This window comes from Vipera berus, assembly GCF_964194415.1.
Source record: "Vipera berus genome assembly, chromosome: Z".
Lineage (NCBI taxonomy): Eukaryota > Metazoa > Chordata > Lepidosauria > Squamata > Viperidae > Vipera > Vipera berus.
The window spans coordinates 50921534-50942257 of record NC_138205.1 but is presented as its reverse complement, the minus strand read 5'-3'; the positions used below and the strand labels follow the sequence as shown (position 1 = coordinate 50942257).

The 20724-nt window shown below is 40.0% G+C and overlaps 1 protein-coding gene across 4 annotated transcripts; it reads left to right on the top strand.

The window, feature by feature from the left end:
- The first annotated feature begins 403 nt into the window (after positions 1–403).
- On the top strand, positions 404–20208 carry PLEKHH3 (pleckstrin homology, MyTH4 and FERM domain containing H3). 4 transcript variants are annotated; one of them, XM_081343482.1, is made up of 11 exons: positions 404–770; positions 8828–8886; positions 10532–10617; positions 11423–11617; positions 11944–12101; positions 13244–13352; positions 13753–14050; positions 16377–16584; positions 18276–18498; positions 19618–19635; positions 19714–20208. In XM_081343482.1, exons 1-9 carry the CDS (start codon positions 627–629, stop codon positions 18288–18290), a joined length of 1272 nt encoding a protein of 423 aa, XP_081199608.1. In that variant the 5' UTR covers positions 404–626; the 3' UTR covers positions 18291–18498; positions 19618–19635; positions 19714–20208. The 4 variants fall into 4 exon arrangements, with proteins under 4 accessions (XP_081199608.1, XP_081199609.1, XP_081199607.1 ...); XM_081343483.1 differs by lacking the exon at positions 19618–19635; XM_081343481.1 differs by having other exon boundaries at positions 19618–20208.
- The last annotated feature ends 516 nt before the right edge of the window (positions 20209–20724 follow it).

Here is a 20724-nt window from a genome sequence, read left to right as displayed (position 1 = left end):
AGAAGAGTGGCCAGAAGAAGGTGCAGACAGCCCCAATGATTTAAGAATGATGCTTTTTATTGTCCCAGGTTTCCTGCTGCCCTTCAACATTTCAGATTTCTTGGTACCCGTTTCCATTCTCTCCCTCCGCTTTCCATTCTCCGGGAAATAAATACTACACCATCCTGTTCCAGTGACGCTTTTGGTATATACTTTATGCTTTTCATGAAGCATTTCAATGTTGGCAGCCAACTGCAGTCCTGTTTCCAGCCAAGGGAGTGAGGAAAGAGAATGCTCCCGGATTGACCAGCCATCCCTTCCCGGCCAAGCCAACCCACGTGATGAAATATACCGCCGCCGCCGCCCCCCCCGGAAAGGGTGGCACTTTCCTGGGCAACCGACATGGCTTTGCCGTGACGCGCCCCTCCCCCGCTACTGGACTGGGGCGGGGAAAGCGGTGGCGGGGCTAGAGCCCGGTTAAGCAAACAGAGCAGACGGCCAGGTCAAGGCGCCAAAAGGTTCCCTTCGCTTTCTGTAAGCGCGCCCTGGGCTGTTCAATCAACCAGACCGGCCTGCCCAACCCTTCCTTCCTTTCCTTTCCTTCCTTCCCTCCCTCCCTGCTTTTACCGCGCAGACCGAAACTACGGATGCCGTTCCCCGGCGGCTTATGGTGGCTGCTGTGCTGCAGGCAAGGCTTCACCTTGCTGCGACGCGACTACTGTGAGGCAAGCAAGGAGGTGGCCGGTGAAGAAGTTGAAGAAACCTTTGAATTACGCAGGCAAGGCGATGAGGTGAGCTGTGCGCAGGCGGGAGCAACTTCAGAGCTTCGTTCCATTCGTTTTGGAGTTCTTTCGAGAGCTAGAAGGAAAACAATCTTATCATTTTTGTGGTCTGGGAAGAAAATGCGTCCCTCGATTCGTTTCACTCCTCTCTGCTGGGGACTCAAAAGATCTTATGTAACTACTAAGGATGCAATAATAAAAAGAGAGTAAAGTGGTCGTTGGAAGTTTTTCCGGTTTGGAAGGTCTTCTGATGTTATAAAGTATCAACCTAGAACGTGCTTAGTGGCATCCATACATTCTTTTTCTACTGCTTTATTTTAAAGAGTTGCAAAGAAACATGCCTTCATGTCTTAGCCTCATGTCCTTAAATGTGGATTGTATTATAATATAGTTGTCATTAATAAGATAACTTCATATGTTCAGATTCATTTTTGGAAGATATTTTGTTATTCTGGTGGAGGAATTCCATTATTTTTGTTGTTAGTTTAATTCTCATCCTATTTTTTCTCCCTTCTAATCTGATTGATTTTCTCAGAATTAATGCACAAGGATTTTATTATATCTCTGTAGCTATTTGTCTTCCTTCTGTTGTATATAACAGATACATTGAGAACTGAAGTGTCAAAATCAGGTTTGGATTATCTGGGGATGGAGTTATATGCAAGTATGTGCAGCACCTTCTCTATTTTTTTGTGAATCAAACTTCCTTACATTAAATTAACCCCTAAACGGAGAACCTGTGAGCTTCTAGGTTTTGCTGTATGGTAACTCCCATGACCATTAAAATGGACTACATTGGCTAAAGCAAAATCCTGAGGGTACATGTTCTTTACCTTTCAATTAATCCAATTGCAGGAGTGGTTTGCTGACTCAGATGAGCAGAAAAAATAGTATTTCCTCATATTTATGCCAAGTCTCTGCCATGAGTTGTTTAGGAAAAGTTGATGTCTTGGATACTTGGAATTTCTTCCTCCCCCTTCATTTCCTTTTAATTATGACAGAGGGTCAAAGAGCTCAAAGTGGAGAGCAAGGCTGGCTGTTGATTGGCATGAACAGCTATCATATAGAGCCCATCAAAATGTCACCAAAGTGTTCATAGTAAGACCTTCAGGTCTCTCACCCCATATTTTGTTCTGCTGTTCTTTTTTCCCTAAGAAACAGAAAGAAAGTTCCTCTGCCACAGCCATTTGAATTTGGTCATTCCCTTCAGAAAAAATAGCCAAATTAGCAAGATGAGCTATTTCTTCCACTCTTATTTACCAACTGTCTGAAGGTGCATGGGTATGCAAACAAGCACTTCTTGCACTCTTTAAAGCAGTCACATCTTTTTCTAGAGTTTTTATGATCTTACAGTTACAAATAGCTGCTATAGTTGCACTCTGCTCCAAACTAGGTTTGGGGAATCAAATACAAAGCACAGAAATTATCCGGAAATTACATTTCATAGATACTTTCTACCTACTGAACTTAATATTGGTTTTACCACATATCTAAAATCTTTCTCATTCCAATCAAGCTCAGACTGCTGAGCTCTAGTTCAAATGATACCATAGTTTAATGGCATGATGATGCCTATACTAGGGCAGAAAAAATTCAGCCCCCAAGGAAATCTTTGTCTGGCTAATCTTTTTCATGGCGTCACTTCTTGGCACAGTAAAAAGGCCAAGCTGTCCTCTCCGACAAAACTAAATTGAGATGTGGGTGGCTGGCTGGAGGGCTGGCTAGTTTTAAAACCCCAAGGATCTTAAAAAGTTCGTTTTAATTCAGAGCTCAGATGTGCTGGTTATATTTTCTTTTCTGGAGGTTTCTCTTTCAGCCTTTCTTTCTTAGATAAAAAAGGCAGTGTCAAGATGAACGAGACACAACATGTTGAGACAGTTCAGTGTAGCTGCTAGAAGAAACTGGTCTGGAGTTCCTTTGTTTTCTACAAATCTGCTATTAGAACTCCAAAGGCAAAAAAAAAAAACCCAAAACACCTTCGTTTCAGAGGATCATCTGTCCGGTGGGCCATCCTATCCTTGCCTTTAGCTGCATTGCAGATTTGTGCCCTTTTATTTTCCCGCTCGCTCCCCAACCAACGATGGAGGAGAAATGATGAAACTTTATTTTGATGGCAAGTTTAGGATGGGGAGACAAAGATGCCCTGTGCTAGAAGTATGCTATAGAGAAGTGCCAAGTGGGAGATGTGGTGTTTGGGCACATGTTGATTTTGGAGTATTTCCTCAACTCCGCATTGTCTTGCAGTAGCTGAGGAGTAGTTGCTGTTTAATCCCTCTGAGCAAGAACATGGGAGGCATATGTGATCAATTAAAAGAAAAAGGATAACAAATGTGCCAAATCTAGTCTATACCCACCGCAACAATGGTTAAAATGATTTAATTCTGGATAAACTCCCAATCCATCCTCCTGTTTCCAAATGGTCAAATAAAAAGTTTGGGAATCAACAGCCCTCCTTCTCTCTTCCTTGATATGAAAGGAAGAGTGCCTTTGAAACTACCATTTTGACTTCGCTGTAAGACCCTCTGATAAGACCTTTTTTTCATAAATTGCTCTGTTTTAAACCTATGCCTGGCTGAGGATTACAGGAATAGTATCCAGAGTGTATGGTAAGCGCCAGGTTAAAGAAAACTGATTTTAAACCCATGGCTATTGCATCTTCTGGTAATGTGCTAAATTTAATTTAATTTAATTTAATTTAATAATTTAATTTGTATACCGCCCTTCTCCCGAAGGACTCAGGGCGGTGAACAGGGCAATGCATAATAAAAAAACAATACAAAAATTAAAAAGCCATTAAACCATTATGCCCATAAAATTAATACATATTAAAATTAAAACTATTTATAAAAACCTAACCCCATCCCATCAGACCAGGCCAGCTTGTTCGAAAAAGATTAAAAAATTAAATAATTTAAGATTTCTTTTTGCTATTTCTGAATCTTCTGCCAGCTAAATAAAAAGATTGTGAATATTTCTCCCTCCATATCATGATTATTATATAAACCTCTATGACTACCCCTTTCTTATCTTTTTTGACCCCTAAATTATATGCTCAAACTCTTTCTGTCTGTGGATGGCTTTTGCACGAAGCTACTAGGATCTTCTGGCAAATGTAAACTTATTTGTCAGGTTGGAGAGATCGGAAACTGAAGTTAGTTGTGCAGTGGCTGTCAACTAGACTTGCTGAAGTATCGTCTATTCAGAGGGCATCTGCCATGCTTGAGATAGGATCATAGATCATTGTGTCACCCCCACACATTTTTTTTCTTTTGCCAGGAAGCAGAACTGAAAGATGGAGCAAATGGAAACACAGACTCTTAATTTTAATCAGAAAACAGAAACTTGGAAATAGATCTATGCATATATGCTATTTCAACCATTACTAATTGCTTAAAAAGGCAGGGTTTTTTTTCTTTTCTTTTGTTTTTGGTACTTTGGAAGCTATTGTACCCTTGGAAAATTTCTTCCTGCCATTGTTTCCTTTGTAGAAAGGCAATACTCTATAAATCTTTAACATTTGAAGTTTTGGTCAAGCACTCCTTTTCAGTAGTTTTATATTCTAGCTACGTGATTTAATCTGAGGGCTTTTTTTTGCATGATAAATAGAAATTCTTGGATTTTACAGCCCATACAATTCTACTTGGCAGTTCTACCAAAGAAAAATTGTTCAAATGCAATTATGTAAACATAGTCTAGGTTCAGGAGCAAACTTCTCACTTGAACTCGTTTTTCTATATTTATTGATAGTTTTCCTCACTACTGAGTTTTTAAAAAGTACATTTTTCTCAGTATTCCTCATATAGCCTTTATTTAAATTCAAATTTAAATACACTATTTTTGATCAACTTTTCCTGTGTAAAATTCCAAAATAGGGGAATATTGATTTGAGGCTGAATGATGTCTGTTTTAATTTCCTGCTCATTTTTTTTAAAAAAATCCTAAGAATAACTGGTTTTTCAAGAGAAGTCCTAGTTCAGGAGAAGTTATGGTACTTTAAAAGTAAATATTTTTTTACACCATAAGTCTTTATTACAGATAAACAATTATCTACATTGGATCATTAAAACCCTCTGCTATGGGTATTTGGATAAGCTGCTCTGAATTTTATAAATCAGAATTGCTATCTATAATAGAATGGGTAAGCCTGAGAGGAGGCTTTACTCTTTTTTCCTTTAAGCCCTTTGTCTCTGCATCTCCTATTTTATGATAGCAGCTTGTTAATTCCTGCTATCACCATTTCTTTATCTCTGGGAACTTTACCTGTCATGTTTTCCCTTAACTTTGTGTATGAGAGAAGTAGGGCTCTCACAATCTGTGCTGCCTTTCTGGTGAGTGAATGATAAACATACAGGAAAGCAGCACAATTTCATAGCAGAACCTCCTGGCCATGTAACCTAGAGCAGGGCTTTCCAACCTGTGGTACGGGTACCACCAGTGGTACATTGGGACCTGGCAGGTGGTACGTGACCATCCTAGAAAAGTGGTAGCGAGGGAGGGGAATGAGCTGAACTGGTGGCAGTACCACACAAGCCTGAGCAAGAGATGGCTGGAGCTGCAGGGCTCTCAGGGCTCAGCGGAAGCGCCAGGATCAGCGCTAGGCTCCAGCTGGACCTAGTGACCAGTTTTGGTCCTAGTGACCAAAACCTCCTGCAACCATCCAGCAGATGGGAGAAATAGAAGCCAAACACAGCCCCACCCCACCCCCGCTGCCAATCTGCCAATGCTCACAACAATGAAAATCTCGGACAGGAGGAAGAGCGCTGCCAGGCGGGCAGGCATGTGTCTTGCTCGGTTGTGGCTTGGGGGGCACTTTTTTCAGTGCCATTGTAACTTCAAACAGTAACTAAGCAAACTGTTGTAAGTCGAGGACTACCTGTACTTCATCACTTTTTTCCTTTTTTTTTTTGTTATCAAGTTTTTGACACCTTACTAGGCGACTGGTGGTACTCGGATGTTGCCATATCCTAAAAGTGGTACAATGGGTGAAAAGGTTGAAAAGCCCTGACCTAGAGATTTGTGTCTAAATAAGATTCATCCCTTTTTCCTTCTTTGAAACCAATCCCATTAAATATAAACAAAATCAAATTTAACCTTTTTTTAAAGAGAAATACAACATGCATACTCTTTTTTAACTTCAAATATAAAAATGCAAATATTCATTGGTATTAAAGATAAATAACAGCTGTTCAGATACCAATACTATGGTCACCAATTTAAAAGTTACAAAGTAAATAAAGTGCTCTCAGTAGACCATCAGATGGTACTGGGTTGTTTCAAATTGTACACATTCTTTCCTTTTCTAGCTATTTTTTGGTGCAGTACTAAGTCAAGCCTAATGTTCCCAGTACAAATAAGGAAGCTGAATGTGTAACATTAGCCGTTTGTCCATGTCAAGCTGGACATGGTGATATTTATTTTATTTATAATCTGCATGCAACCAAGAGCCATGCCTTGAAAGGTGGATTGTATGTCAGAGCTTGAGAAAATGTGCATTGTACATCTGAGCTGGCAGCTTGTGCAGGCGACAGTCCCAAACAATAAATATACTCTTGTCAGGTAGGTATCTTCATTTAGGTAAGAACAGGGCAATGTGTGTTTTCTGGCCATGTGCATTATCTGCTTATTTTCAGTGCTGTTGAGGGAAACGCACATAGAGAAAGAGTTAAAAGTAAATAATGGCAGTGGCGAGGATGAGGGAACTGCTCTGCAAGCCGTCAGACTTTTCCTCATCCATTTTTTTCCTGCCACACATTGTGTCATTGTTAGCTTTGAGTGTCTCAGAATTATGATTCAGATTCATTGTTTTAATGAAAATCTGTAGAGCAGACATGTCAAACACAAGGCCCGGGGGCCAGATCCGGCCCACGAAGTGGTTTCATGCGGCCCGCGAAGCCATCCTGGAAACAGTGAGGGAACGGCCCCCACTACCTTGGCCCTGGCCCAGAGGCCCTCCTTCTGCCAGAGACCCTCAGATCTGTCCCACTCCTGCCCAGGTCCCCATAGGCACCCTTGATCCGAACGATGTAGAGCTGGCCACGGCAACCCAGTAGGCCATACACACTCTAGCCACGCCCACCCAGTAGGCCACGCCCACCCTGGCCATACCCACCCGGCCCCTTGAAGGCAACCGCAATGCTGATGCGGCCCTCAATGAAATTGAGTTTGACACCCCTGCTGTAGAGCATCCTAAAGATTTGAAGTTTCATATTTCTCTTTTTAATTGATGGGAATTGAATTCCGGGCAAGTTACTGTACATTTCTGACTGAAGCTTTTTTTAGAGATATCTGCTTCCTAAAAGTAAAATGGCTGTCAAAATGGCCAGCAGGAAGGACAGCAGGTAATTGAAGGAAGTATCTATTTTATTTCAACCCTCATATTCTACAAGTTGTAAAGAACAATGTTGAGGAATTAGAACATGACCAAATTTTAATAGGATATCATGCTATACTCTTGATTTTGATTCACTCTGTTATAAAACTGAAGAATTGTAAGGTTGTACTTATTCAGCATTACTGAAATGTCAGGTTTGTTTTGGTCCACTTACAAGTTACAAATTCAGTAATTAATTTCAAACAAATCTAGCCTGTTGTAAAGTTTGGATATCCTTTGTTTTTTTCAGTATCTTTCCCCCTCATGATAATAAAGACATGTTTTCAGAAGTGCATGTTTCTATTCATCTTCAGTCTTTTTTTCCTGCTTCCCCTCTTTATACGTGCAACTGTCAATAGTAAAGCATGGCATTCTTCCTCAGAATGAAAATAATTAAAATCAGTTAGATGGTGCTTAACAGTAACAAGCTCCATGGTGTCTCAGTGTTCTGGGGGACTGGAGCAAGAGAGATGTGAAAAGCACTGTATAAATGCAAAAAGCTAAGTTTCAAACATGTGAGGGTATAAAATGTTTTATAGTTTTATAGTTCTTGCTAAGTGCCTCAGACATAATTTAAATATTTTAGAGCTTATAATCCAGCCATATCTGCAGTTCAGTATACAATTTTTAGAAGTGAATTATGATGGGAAAATTAATTTTTGCAATTGTTTCCTGGACATATTTATTTTTTTAAGTTCTGATGTTGTTTAATCTTTCCATGCTCTGTTGATGGTTGCTAGTCTCCCTTATAGAATCATGATAATGTATGCCAACTTGGGCCAAGTTACAACAGGTGTTAAAATGCCACAGGACAGTTGGTGTCCTGCCTATTACTCAGTACCTGTTCCAGTAGCTTCCTGCTTTTCCCTATTCAGTTTGACTTTATATATAGTCTTTCTCTCTCTCTCTTGCTCACTCTCTCTATTCCCCCCCTCCCTGCAGCTTAGAACAAATCCAGCATCATTTTTTTTATTTGAGGCATCTTTGTGGGGACTATGTCTAGACTGTATGAAGTTTTAGATCCTACAATTCCATCAAACTCTCACAATTGCATCTCAAACTTGCTTACAATTTTTGCCAACATTAGGGAATTTACATGAATTAGGTGCCTGAGACTATATTTTCCTGTCTTCTGTTAGGACTTGCCTGCTCCTTCCCCCTCTCCCCTTGCAGGGGAAGGAAGCATTGGCTACAATAGGACTTTTTTGTGTGTGGGGGGGAGCTGTATCTTACCCAACAGAGTGCTTGTGCAATTCTGAAGAGACTGCAGCCCAACACCGAGGTCAGCTGAGGATACAGGAACTTGTTCAGCTGCTGGAGCTTGCAGGATGTGAGAAGGTTGATTAGCTAGACTCTGGCTTGGGAGGGGCAGTAGTGCAGATTGGGTAGCCTGGGAAAGCTGCAAATTAATAACATACTTCCTTGTAAGGTTGGGAGGCATCCCGCCTGTATGAATGCTAATTATGCATTCCCATTTTCTGTTTAAATAACCTCTTACTTATGAATGTATAAATGATGAAATTGCAGGACAACATTTTACCTATCTTGGAATTCTAATTTCTAAATCTTTCAGAATGTCTTCTTCCCTCATTCTCCTTAAATCTAACTCTCATGCTTTTTATGTTCAATTCTGAATGAATCCTGATGACATTCCTCTTCCTTCTCTTTCTCTCTCTATTCACCTGATTTTTCTCAGGACTCTATCTTGCAAGTGAACCTCACTCAGCCCAGTTGTGCTAGCAGTTGTTCCGAAAGGTGAGCATAAAAAAATTGTATATGAGGCATGGGGAGTAGAGGGCAACCAGCATTGCAATCGGGAAGATACTCTGTTTTCATGGGAGAATGCTGCATGTTAGTCAGAGTCACATTTCCGGCTACCGTTCTCATAAAAGAAAGGGAGATACTTAATATTCACTTGACCACTCTAAAACATCCTCTGTTTCAGACCAGAAGCTTCACACCCCTCCTTTCCCTATGGTTTTCCTCTGAGAAAGATTCCATCTTCAGGCTTCAAGCTGACAGTTTGTTAAACTGAGAAGCAAAAAGAGGAGAAAGAAATGGAAAACATAAAAGTTCATGATTACTTTGCATTTTAGGGTTCAGTCCTAGTATTGGGTATAATTCCCAAGTCTCCCCTAAGGACAAATTAATACCTTCCAAGTGTATCAATCTTGATGTTTTCAGTTTGTTCTCAGCTGGAAAGCCAAAAAAATCCATGGAAAGAATTCTGCCTGGTGACCCACACATCTCCCACTCTGTTTCAGAGCTAATAGTTCCCAGCTGGGATCAGGCATAGCCAGGCAGGAAGTAACTATTTGGGTGAGTGATTCCTACTTCTTATCTGTTGCCAAGGTGGGCCTGGGAAAAGGCAGAGTGAAGTAGAAGTTTCTTTTGTGAAGCCACTGGAATTCTGCTCCAAGAGGTAGCTGGGAGAAAGGGACGGGGGGGGGGATGAGATAGAAGCAGGGAAATGTGAAAATAGAGGACATAAGGAGAACCTAGGAATGTACTTAATTTTTACTTGAACCCCAAAGAATAATTGTAGTCCTAGGACAAATCAAATAGAAATAGAAAAGTATTTGATAGTGCCTTGAACACCCGCAGAGATGAATCTTATCTGCAGTAATTTCTGAGATTGGACTATCTGCAATGTGCTATAAAGAATCCTGAATACGGAGGAGGAGGAGGAGGAGGAGGAGGAGGAGGAGGAGGAGGAGGAGGAGGAGGAGGAGGAGGAGGAGGAGGAGGCATTCTCTTCCCTTCCTTTCCTCTCCCACACCCCCGCTTTCTCTCTCGATGCACAAATGCCAAGACCTCTCTCTCTTTCTATATATCTTCCCAACTCATCTCAGGCAATCCAGCCAGCATCCTCTCCTCAGCTGAGCTCCTTCATTTCCCAAATTCTTGGCAGCCCTTCTATATAAACAGCTTATTTTTAGTTTGAGGTTAACAGTACAAAATCTCAGACTAGTTTCCCAGCACTATGGAAGAAATGGGATTGAGGGGCAATATGCTCCCTCTTTCCTTATAAAAAAAAAGGGGGAGACTTGGGAATTATATCCCAATATGAGAATAAAAGTGTACAAAAGAGATAATCTACTGAGAAAGCACCTGAAGGTTTTTCCAAAGCTTCTCAGGTTCATCTTTGCAAAACCATTTGTGTTGGTAATACAGTGCTGCTGTTATGACTTAAATCAGTGGTGGCTCCTGATCCATCAAATGAAAATTCATAGGTTGGGATTGATAACATCAGGAGCCCAGCATATTGTTGTTGTTGTTATTTTGGGGGGGATTGAAAGAGATGGGTTTAATCTTATGGCAAGATCAATCAATCTCCTTTCATTTGCATTATGTAGGTCTGACTGATGCCTGTTTTTCCTTCTCTGTTTGCTGCCTTCAGGTCTTTGCCAGTGACTGAAGAGACACACAGTCTTATCACAGAGAACTGTGGAAGGATGCAATATGAACCTGATGCTATTGTGAAAGGTGGGAACTTAGGCTCAAGTTTGTTTGTCTCCTCCCCTCCCTTTTTAATTTTTTTTAAAGTAATCTAATGCAGGGCTTTTCAACCAGTGGTACGGTACCACCTGTGGTACATTGGCACGTGGCAGCTGGTACGCGACCATTCTAGAAAAGTGGTAGCAGGGGAGGGAAATGCGCTGAGCACCGCACAAGCCTGAGCAAGAGATGGCTGGAGCTGCTGGGCTGTCAGGGCTCAGCAGAAGGGCTCAGCAGCTGGAGCTCGGCGTGATCCTGGTGCTTCTGAGCCCAGAAGAAGCACCGATCAGCTGGAATGTGGCAGCATCTCATCAGATGCTTAGCAACTGATTCATATTTATGACAGTCACAGTGTCCCAGGGTCATGTGAAGTGACCAAAACCTGCTGCAACCACCCAGCAGACGGGGAGAATAAAAACCAAACACCCCCCCCCATCCCATCCCCGCTGCCAATCTTCCAATGCTTACAACAATGAAAATCTCGGACAGGAGGAAGAGCACCGCCAGGCAGGCAGGCAGGTGTCTTGCTCTGCTGTGGCTTGGGGGGCACTTTTTTCAGTGCCATTGTAACTTCAAACAATTACTAAGCAAACTGTTGTAAGTCAAGGACTACCTGTACTTCATCACTTTTTTCCTTTTTTTTTTGGCCATCACGTTTTTGACACCTTGCTAGGCGACTGGTGGTACTCAGATGTTGCCATATCCCAAAAGTGGTACAATGGGTGAAAAGGTTGAAAAGCCCTGATCTAATGATCTTAAATCTGAAAGGACTCAGCTTTTTTTCATCTTCCAGGCTGGCTGCAGAGAGAGGTCCGAGGAGGTATTAAAACTCCCTGGCTGCGTCCTCGCAAATACTGGTTTGTGTTGACAGAAGATTCCCTAGACTACTACAGCGGGTGTGAGGTGAGCGCCCAACGCCTTGGATCCCTTGTTCTCACTAGCCTCTGCTCTGTGCTGTGGCCTGACAAGCAAACCTATAAGGAAACAGGTAAAGACTGTTTGCTCTCGAATGATTAAAGAATTTTGTGCTCAGTTTTAATACCATTGTAGTTTCTTTGTGGCAACAGAAATGAATGATTTCAGCAAAGGCTTGGCTTTTGAGTTTTCTTACCAGGCTGTGGTCAGCTACTAAGATATCCAAATTCCATAGATTTACTTAAGAAATATTTGGAAATATTTTTAATTTTTGCCGCTTTTTGCATAGTGAAAATATAATCCATGCATTTTAAGAAAGTAGGTCAAACTTCCTTACACTTGTCTATGATTATCTTCATATTAATTATATATGAGTACTTCTCTCTCCCTTTCCTCCAGGCTACTGGGCAGTCACAGTTTTTGGCAGAAAGCACTGCTACCGACTCTATACAGAACACTTAAATGAAGCTGTACACTGGGTTTGTGCTTTGCAGAAGGTTATCATCAGCAAGGCCCCTTTGCAGACCCCCACACAGCTCCTCATGCGTGACATTGAGGTGAGGAACCAAATGAGCACAAAGACATGTTGTTGGGAGTAGGAATGAGGGCATGGTTAACTAGCAATAGGAATCTGGGAGAGGATTTTGGCAAAAATAGTCAGGGGAAACGTGGTGACTTTTTTCTGAAGTGGGGACAGAAAACAATAATCACATGCAATATTTTTAGTGTGCCAGGAACTCAGTCCTTTATGGTTAAATTGATAGCTTTGATTTCAATGTAAAGTTAAGTGCATCAAAATATTTTGACATTTACTTTTTAAAAGCATATGGCAGTGAACAGATCTTATTCAGGAGGATGCTATGAATATTCATTAAATTAAATTTCAGTAAGTTATTTGTAAGTGTAAAGATATAGTCAACCTGTGACCACAATTGAGCCCAAAATTTCTGTTGGTAAGTGAAATAGTTGGTAAGTGAGTTTTGCTTCATTTTACAACATTTCTTGCCACCATTGTTAAGTGAATCACCACAGCTGTTAAGTAGTAACATGGTTGTTAAGTGAATCTCCCTTCTCTATTGACTTGCTTGTCAGAAGGTCACAAAACGTGATCACATGACCCCAGGACGCTGTAAATGTCATAAATATGAACAAGTTGCCAAGTTGCCAACCAGTTATCTGAATTTTGATCACATGACCATGGAAATGCTACAATGATCATAAATGTCATAAACAGTCATAAGTCACTTTTTTGGTGCTGTTGTAACTTCGAATAATGACTAAATGAATGGTTATAAATTGAGGAATACCTTTATTTCTGTTATTTAATTTCAATTCATCTCCACAGCTGGAGATGAATTTCAGTTCATCTCCATACAATATATTGTATACATATATTGTCCATTCCTCCTCAGGTTTCCATTATAAAATACAGATGGAGATTGGAAAGTTCTTAAAGCCTCTGGGTCAGTCACAGATAATGGCAATTACTGAAGTGCCATGCCCTTTACAGAGACAACAGCCATCTTAGCACATTTTGCCTAGGAAGATGCTATGTTGGAATATGGCAACTCTAGAGATTGGACCTTAGTTCTAAGAATTTTGTATGAAGAACCTGATGTTAATTTCAGTAATCTTATTAAGTAGAAATATAGACTAAATCTCTCTCTCCCCCCCCCCCATTTTCCTCTCTCTATTGCAGGAGAACCGCGACAGCCCAGAAATCTTGGATCAAATTTATAGCAATAATCCCATCCTATGTTATACAGCTGGCCCAATTTATGCACCTCTTCTGCCCTTCCCTTATGCAGGTGTGTAGCTAGTAATCAAAATCCATAACTTATTGATTTCATTATTTGTTGTATGCTAAAGTTGTGTTACTTGTGGTCTTTCAGGAGCATGGCCCTGAGGGACCCTCCAAAACTCATCACCCCACTAAAGTTTAAGATGCCAGAAAGAAAACATTATTAAATGTTAAAAAATTATTATATCAACTATATTGAATTTAAATGAAAACAAATCCCATACCACTCAATATTTAAAGACCAAATGCAGTACTTGACTTAAATACAAACTGTGTGCATGAAATATTCCAATTCTCTGCCTTACAGAGGAGAAAATAAGAGCTTGAGCAGATCTTAAATGTATAATACCTAATTGTTGTTCTCTTTTTATCTTCTTCCTGTCACCCCACCTTGCCCAATTTTGCAGCTCAGGGTGGCCAAGGTTATGCAGGGCTTCGTGATGAAGCTGTCAAACTCTTCCATTCACTACAACAGCTTGAAGAAATGCGAGATCCGATCCTTCTCATGCAGGGCGTGCTGCAAACTTGCCATGACCTTCCAGCTCTGGTGGATGAAATATTCTGCCAACTGGTGAAACAGACAACAGAGCCACCTATTACAGGGGCACCCACATATTTGCGCTATTGGCAGCTGCTTGTGTGCATGAGCTACACATTTATACCTTCTGTGCCTATATTCTGCTATTTGCATCTGCATCTACAGCGGTGAGCCAAGGAAATGGGAAACAGTGAAAAACATGTCTAATGCAGAAGTGGAAACTTGGGATATTCCACCTGTTGAGGAATTACAACTCCTAGCATCGTTCACCATTAGCTTTGCTAGTTGGTGCTGCTGGTAGGTGTAGTTCAGCAATAGTGGGATGGCCACGAGTTCCCATTCTTAGTGAAATACTTTGGTCACAAACTTTCAGCACTGAATGCAGAGCAACTGGCAAAGATTATTTCACCCAATATGAGGAAAGTGAAAGGGTGGGAGAGTCTCTGTTCAACATCCTTCTTTGTTTTATATGCAGGAGGGTGTGAACAAAGATGTCCTCCCTTTTTAATGTGTCCAGTGACAACATGATTTCAGTTGCCAATAAATTTCCATTAAGTCTGCTTATGGTCTACTAGGCAGGAAGTGGATTAGAAAGATAATTCATTTGACACACTTGAGCAATGTGCAAGGCAGGCCTTCAGAGAGAATATTTTTGTAGGTGCAGTATTATTTATATATCTGTTTCTTTATTCTCCAGTTTAACTCAGAACATTTAATGAACAATATTTGGAAAAAAACAGCTTCAACCCAGCAGGAGCCTCTGAAACCCTGAAATATGTCCCCCAATCCAAACATTCCAAACAGTTTCATGTGTTAGTAATTTTTAATTTTTTTATTTTGTTCAAAAAGTTAAAATACAAATTCCAAAAAATTCATCACAAAAATTTGCATTAAAAAGAACAAAAAACAAAAATGTACAATTATTATCCCCTCTGTTTGATTACTGATAAATATATTGCAACAATGTTAGTTTCTCCCCCTTGTGAAGCTGGCCCACAATCAATAAACTTCTACATCTATTTACAACCAACTTATGTAAAAACAAAATAGTTAACAGATAAATCAAGGTAAACTTCAAAGCCCTATGTTAACAATCTGTCATTATATTTAACTTATAGAAAGTCTACAGTGGCTTCCTATCTCCCACAAATCACCACAAGCATTATCTCTGATCCATTCAGGATCAAATATCTTCATTTTGTTCTTAATAATAAAACTTTCCCTTAAGATTTTTAGTGGAAGCTTTCCCAACAATATCTCATCTTCCCATATTCTACATCTCTGCTGTAAATATCTCCACTACATCCATTGTTGAAGCAGTCTCACTGTGAACCAAGGTATAAAGTCTCTTGTCAGTTTTTGTTTGGTTAAATATAATCGATCGATCTTCCCAGGAAAATCAAGTCCAAATTATTTACCAATATGGTATGATGTCCATCTTCTTAACAGAGTCCAGTTGATCAGTCATCAAATTTGCCAGTTCTAAGTCTGTAAAATCCAGATCTTCAAATTTCTGCAACAGGGCTTCTGCTTTCCAGCCAAACTACTCCAAATCTGCCACCCTAGACCTAGATTACAGCCCATCCATTTGTCAGTCTGGCTTGGTTGTGTTTGTTTACATCTGGGTATTCTCTTTCGGTTGATTTGAAACCCAGGTAATTTTATTAAGCTTTTAACCAAAGTTTTCAATTTGAAGTTGTAGATTAAAAAACATTTTTCTGTGAAGATAGCCCACCAGACTTTAGCTTGATGCATTATTTGGATTTTTTATATGAGGCAGACTCCCTTGTATTTGAACTTACACAACCAACGAAAACAATTCCTTTCTAAAACAAAAAGGATAAATGTACTATAACAAAATAGCTACATAGAACATTGAAGAAAAAAAGGAAAAGTTCCATCAAAAATTCAAAAACAAAAAATCCAGACCAGAGCTTTTTAAGAGTTAAATTCTACAGTGCAATCCCATATAGATGCGAATCCAATCTGGATGGTCTCACGACTCAGAAAGTTGCCAGTTACCTTCATAGTGAAAGCCAAAGAAGCTCACAGTGGAGGGGGAAAAAACAGTAAAGCAAAGAAAGAAAGTTAACATTAAAATCCAGCAGGGGGTTAGAGTAAATCAGCCTTCAACCAGTCGATTAACCTTTAAAAATAAGAATTTTAAAAAATAAAACTGCAATATGCATTTAAAAGCGAAGATGTGCTTAAAAGAAACAAACAGCTGAAAGGAAAGATGTAGACTGGGATTCTCTGACTGCCCCTAATAGGAATTGCAACCTCCAGGATTCCTCTTCCCAGAAGGGTCCATTTGAGCCAGCAGCCAAGAACTTACTTTGGCAGCAAAATCAGCTGTTTGTCAGCAGAAGAAGCAAATCCCGCACCACCACCACCACCCAGCATGCCATCTTGGAGGGAAGTCAGTGCAGTATTCTAATTAATGAGACTTAATGGAATTACTCACCTAATACTTTATCTTCCCTGACACAACAGGATGGAGAAATTGTTCCCAAGATCACCAGTCACCCACTATGGACATTTAATCACACAAGCTCTGCACAAAAGCAAAGGGCGGGAGTGTGTGCCCTCTTTGGATGAGATTGTAGCACTAATAGGAAGCCAGGAAATCCCACACTCCACACATTGTACTGGTACTACCACCTGTTATGTGGCCATCACATCTAATGCTACATCCCAGAAGGTGAGCAGATTGCTTAATTGGCGGGATGCAAAAAAGGCTGCACTTAGGGTATAACTGATGCTGGCAATGTAACTTTTATCTCTTGGGAATAGTAAGTCCTACAACTCTAGTTTCTTACCAACAGCCAGGAATTAGGCTGATATAGCATGTTTCCCCGAAAATAAGACCCAACCGGAAAATAAACCCTAGCATGATTTTTCAGGATGCTCCAAAGCCTCACTCCAAAAATAAGCCCCAGTTAAGATTGTCAGCCAGACAGATGCATTTAGTACCATATTTCTCAGAAAATAAGCCCTAACCAGAAAATAATAAGCCACAATGCATCTTTTGGAGCAAAAATTAAAATAAGACCCGGTCTTATTTTTGGGGAAACATGTTAGTATCATTTAACTATGTAATCTGGTAGAACAATTACATTTGGCTTTTTATTCTCCATATAAATTGTTAAATCATTTTCTTCCTCTCCTCATCCCATTTATTTTTCTTCAGCATGTTTGACACTGTGATGTTTGCAGCACTGAGTACTTTTCTACTGGACATTATTAGGCCTTTTGTCATCCCCCCCCCCTTTGTCACCTTATCCCAGATGACACAAGAACTGATGTTTAGGTATGGCCTGTATCTCCAATTCCACATGGAGAACTGCCAGCATAAGCAACCCTGTTCAACGAATGTACTAAATAGTTTTATCAGGTTTGGAAAAAAATTCCCATAAAAATATGTGTATCAGTTATAGCTAAATTGAAAAAAGGGACCAAGAGTTGACAGTATGTTTAGAATCTTCATTGTAAAACAACAGCAACAACAATAACAACAAAGTCTGGAGCCTGTCTGGCTGCAGCAACCATTATGGCATCAGATTGGCTTATATGAGAGACCACCTATCCCCAATTACATCTACCAGTCAGATTCTTCAGCAGAGGCATGATCTAGGCCCCATCTGTAAGGGGATGCAATCAGGTGAGATCTAGGAAGAGAGGCCTTTTACACCTTGGTTGCAGATTGTGTTGTCTATAAATTTTTTTTAATCATTTTTATATTGTACTTTATTTTTAAACATTATTGGGCAACAATTAATGTATTTGAGAGATGATATAAAATAGATGAATGAATGAATACATAAATAAGAGTAGCTTGCTTTTGTAGTGAAGGAGCCTGCCTTTGTCAGGTTGGGATAGAACTAAGCAAAATTAAAATTCTAATTTGCAAGACTTTAAAGCTGTAATATGGAAACAATGCATTCTGTAAGTCAGAAACCCCTATTGTTAACTTCGAAAGGAGATGTCTGTCCCTACCCCAATGGATTGACTTTCTTACCTAAGTGTTCTAGCTATGGTGGGCAGGCATATTGGAGACCTTGAAACTATGGTTCAGTTACAAGGGTGTCTCAATGTGAGTTAAATCCTTTGCAGCAGCCAGCAGTGTGCACTGCTTTTTAGTGCTGGAGATAAGGGTCATCCTGTATGAGAGATCAAGGCCAAAGTGGAGAATTTTATTCCAAAATTTACATGCATCTACTGCCAGTTTGTTGATTTAGCCATACAAGCTGTCCACTAGTAGTAGTTTCCTATCTTTAAGGAGACACTCGGAATTTGAAGGGCAACTTTGTTATATCCCTGCTTCAACCAGTTTTATTCTTATGTTATACTACCTTCAGCATCATATAACTACACACTATTACCTGTCTCCAGGGCCTTTTGTGTTAGGGCATCGTCTGTTGGATTTTGGATCTTCTTTGGCCAAAGGATAAGTAGAGAAGCAAGAATATCTACACAGTGGTACCTTGAAGGCCATTTCTCTGATATGGGTCATCATCTGTTAAAGAAATGGAGTATGGGACATCTGAAGGTCATGGAAGCCTCTCTGAATCAGTCTGGAAAGTGATTAGCTCTGCCCTTTCCAGGTTATCCTCAGGTGAGTTACTTCATCTGGAGAATATGAAAATAGATTGGTACCAATTTGGACAAAGCCACATATGAAAGGGCAGACGGAAATATTTTAAGAGTTTGGTTAGGTTCTTGATTAGGACTAGGAATTATCCTTCTATTAAGAAGAAATGGTGCATATGAGAATTGTCTAGAGGCAACTGAGATTGTGTGATATCATTTTAACATCTCTTGGGCGAGTTTTGCTTTAATTAATATATTGCGGCAAACACCCACTGTTCCTCTGCCTTCATACATAGTCAGTCAATGTATCTTATTTCCAACCTGAGTCACCTTGTTCTACACCCAGAAAAATGCTAACCTTTAGGACTTTCAGGTGAGCTGCATAATATTCCTAAATGTAATTGGCCCATACTACTGTCATTCACACTATGTATAGTAACCCAGCAGGGAAAATTGAAAAAGGTTATTTGACTTTGAAATAATGCCAATCTAGAAGTGAAGTGCTGCTCTTAGTAGTTACAATTGTATGTCCTTACTATATATTGAATCTATTGTAGAAATTGGGTACAGCTAAATAAATGTAAGTGGTACATATTATCTGTTTTTTTTTAAAAAAATGTGCTAGTTTTTTCTGTTAACAATCTATACATCTTGTCCAAAAAGTTGAGTTTGTTCAGTACGAGAAAAGGAACCAGTAACAAATGTAGGTGTGTTGAAGACAGAAAGCTCTGCACTCCTGTACTATTCTGAGTCCAGCTCTACTACAATGTATATTTCATTAATGCATATGTTAAATATTTAATATAAAAGTATAAGAACATGATAGCTTGTATTCAGTTTATGTATATCTATAAACCCCATATGTGGTTTGTTTAATATGGCAAATTGGCTTTACCCAACTTTGGCAAATTTGAACAAAAAGCGTATCCTTACTAGGCTGCTAATTAGCTATGCATACTGGTTGACTGAAGCAAACTAAGTTCCACAGATAGTTCTGTTTGTTCAGCATTCCAATTTTTCACACTCAGAAGAGCTGCAACATGGTATTGCCAACTATGTGTTCTGTGTTCTTGACATTTCTCCAGCTTATCTGACTGAAAGGATGTATACCAAACTCTTCTTTAATTTTCTCTTTGTTTTGCAGTTGTCCAAGAGATGGAAGGTATTTGGAAGGCAGTTATATGCTGGGAGGACACTAGTATTTATCTGCCTCCAAAGACCTGTTGCTTTCTTTTTTCAGATGAAGACAGTTCTGCAGCATCAACAGACAAGCATGTTCAGCTTCAAGAACTCCCAGTAATCACATGAACAGGGAAATATTCCCCAAAATGCCAGTGGTAGAATTTTGAGTTGACTCCTATGTAACCTGGCAGGAGTCTTGGATCAGAATATATTCTGGTCATTGAAAGGAATAATAGTGATATTGTTCGCTCCTAAGGAGCTGATAAACTATGTCTTCTGTATCAATGGCCCCCAACCTTTTGGGCACCAAGGACCAGTTCTGTGGAGAGGTTTTTCCATGGACCGTGCTGCCTGCATCCCATGGATGGGGCTTCGCTTGTTTGCGTGGTCCGGTTTCTGGCATGCCGCAGACAGGTGCCAGTCCTCAGACCCAGGGTTTGGGACTCCTGTTTTATACAGAGGGATTCCTTGTTTCCACGTCTGTTTTGATTAAATACTTTTTGTACAAAGTGTCTTCTTGTTCTGTTCTCCTGTGTAAAACAAAACAACCCTTTGTTCCAAAAAAAGCTGAAGAGAGTTTTATTGTTTTCCCTTTCCTTCATCTGAATGATACCTGGCATACTATTCCTACTGACACAGTCTATCAAACAAAGGTTATAGAAACTAGCAAGAGACATTATTTTCTCTCCTTTGGTTGCATCTTAAGAATATATATTAAGGGATAAAGAAATAATTATTTAGAGGTAGTCCTCGATTTAAAGATCATGTATTCAGCAACTGTTTGAATAAAGACTAAACAAAAGGACTAACAACCCCTGCCCAAAGTTATGGGCGCCGCATCACTCCTGTGTCATGTGAACAAAATTTGGGTGTTGGCAATCCTCCTGGTCTTATGAATTGCATTCTGGATATTATGTTTGGGAAGGAGAGCTGGCCTATCTGCCTCTCAGCTTCCCTGCATATTAGGAGTTTGTGGCCTCAGTCCACAAGTGTGGCAAGCAATGACAGGGTGAGAAGGAGAGTGCATATCCAGCAGGATGGGAAACAGAGCACGAGCTGCTTCAGAGTA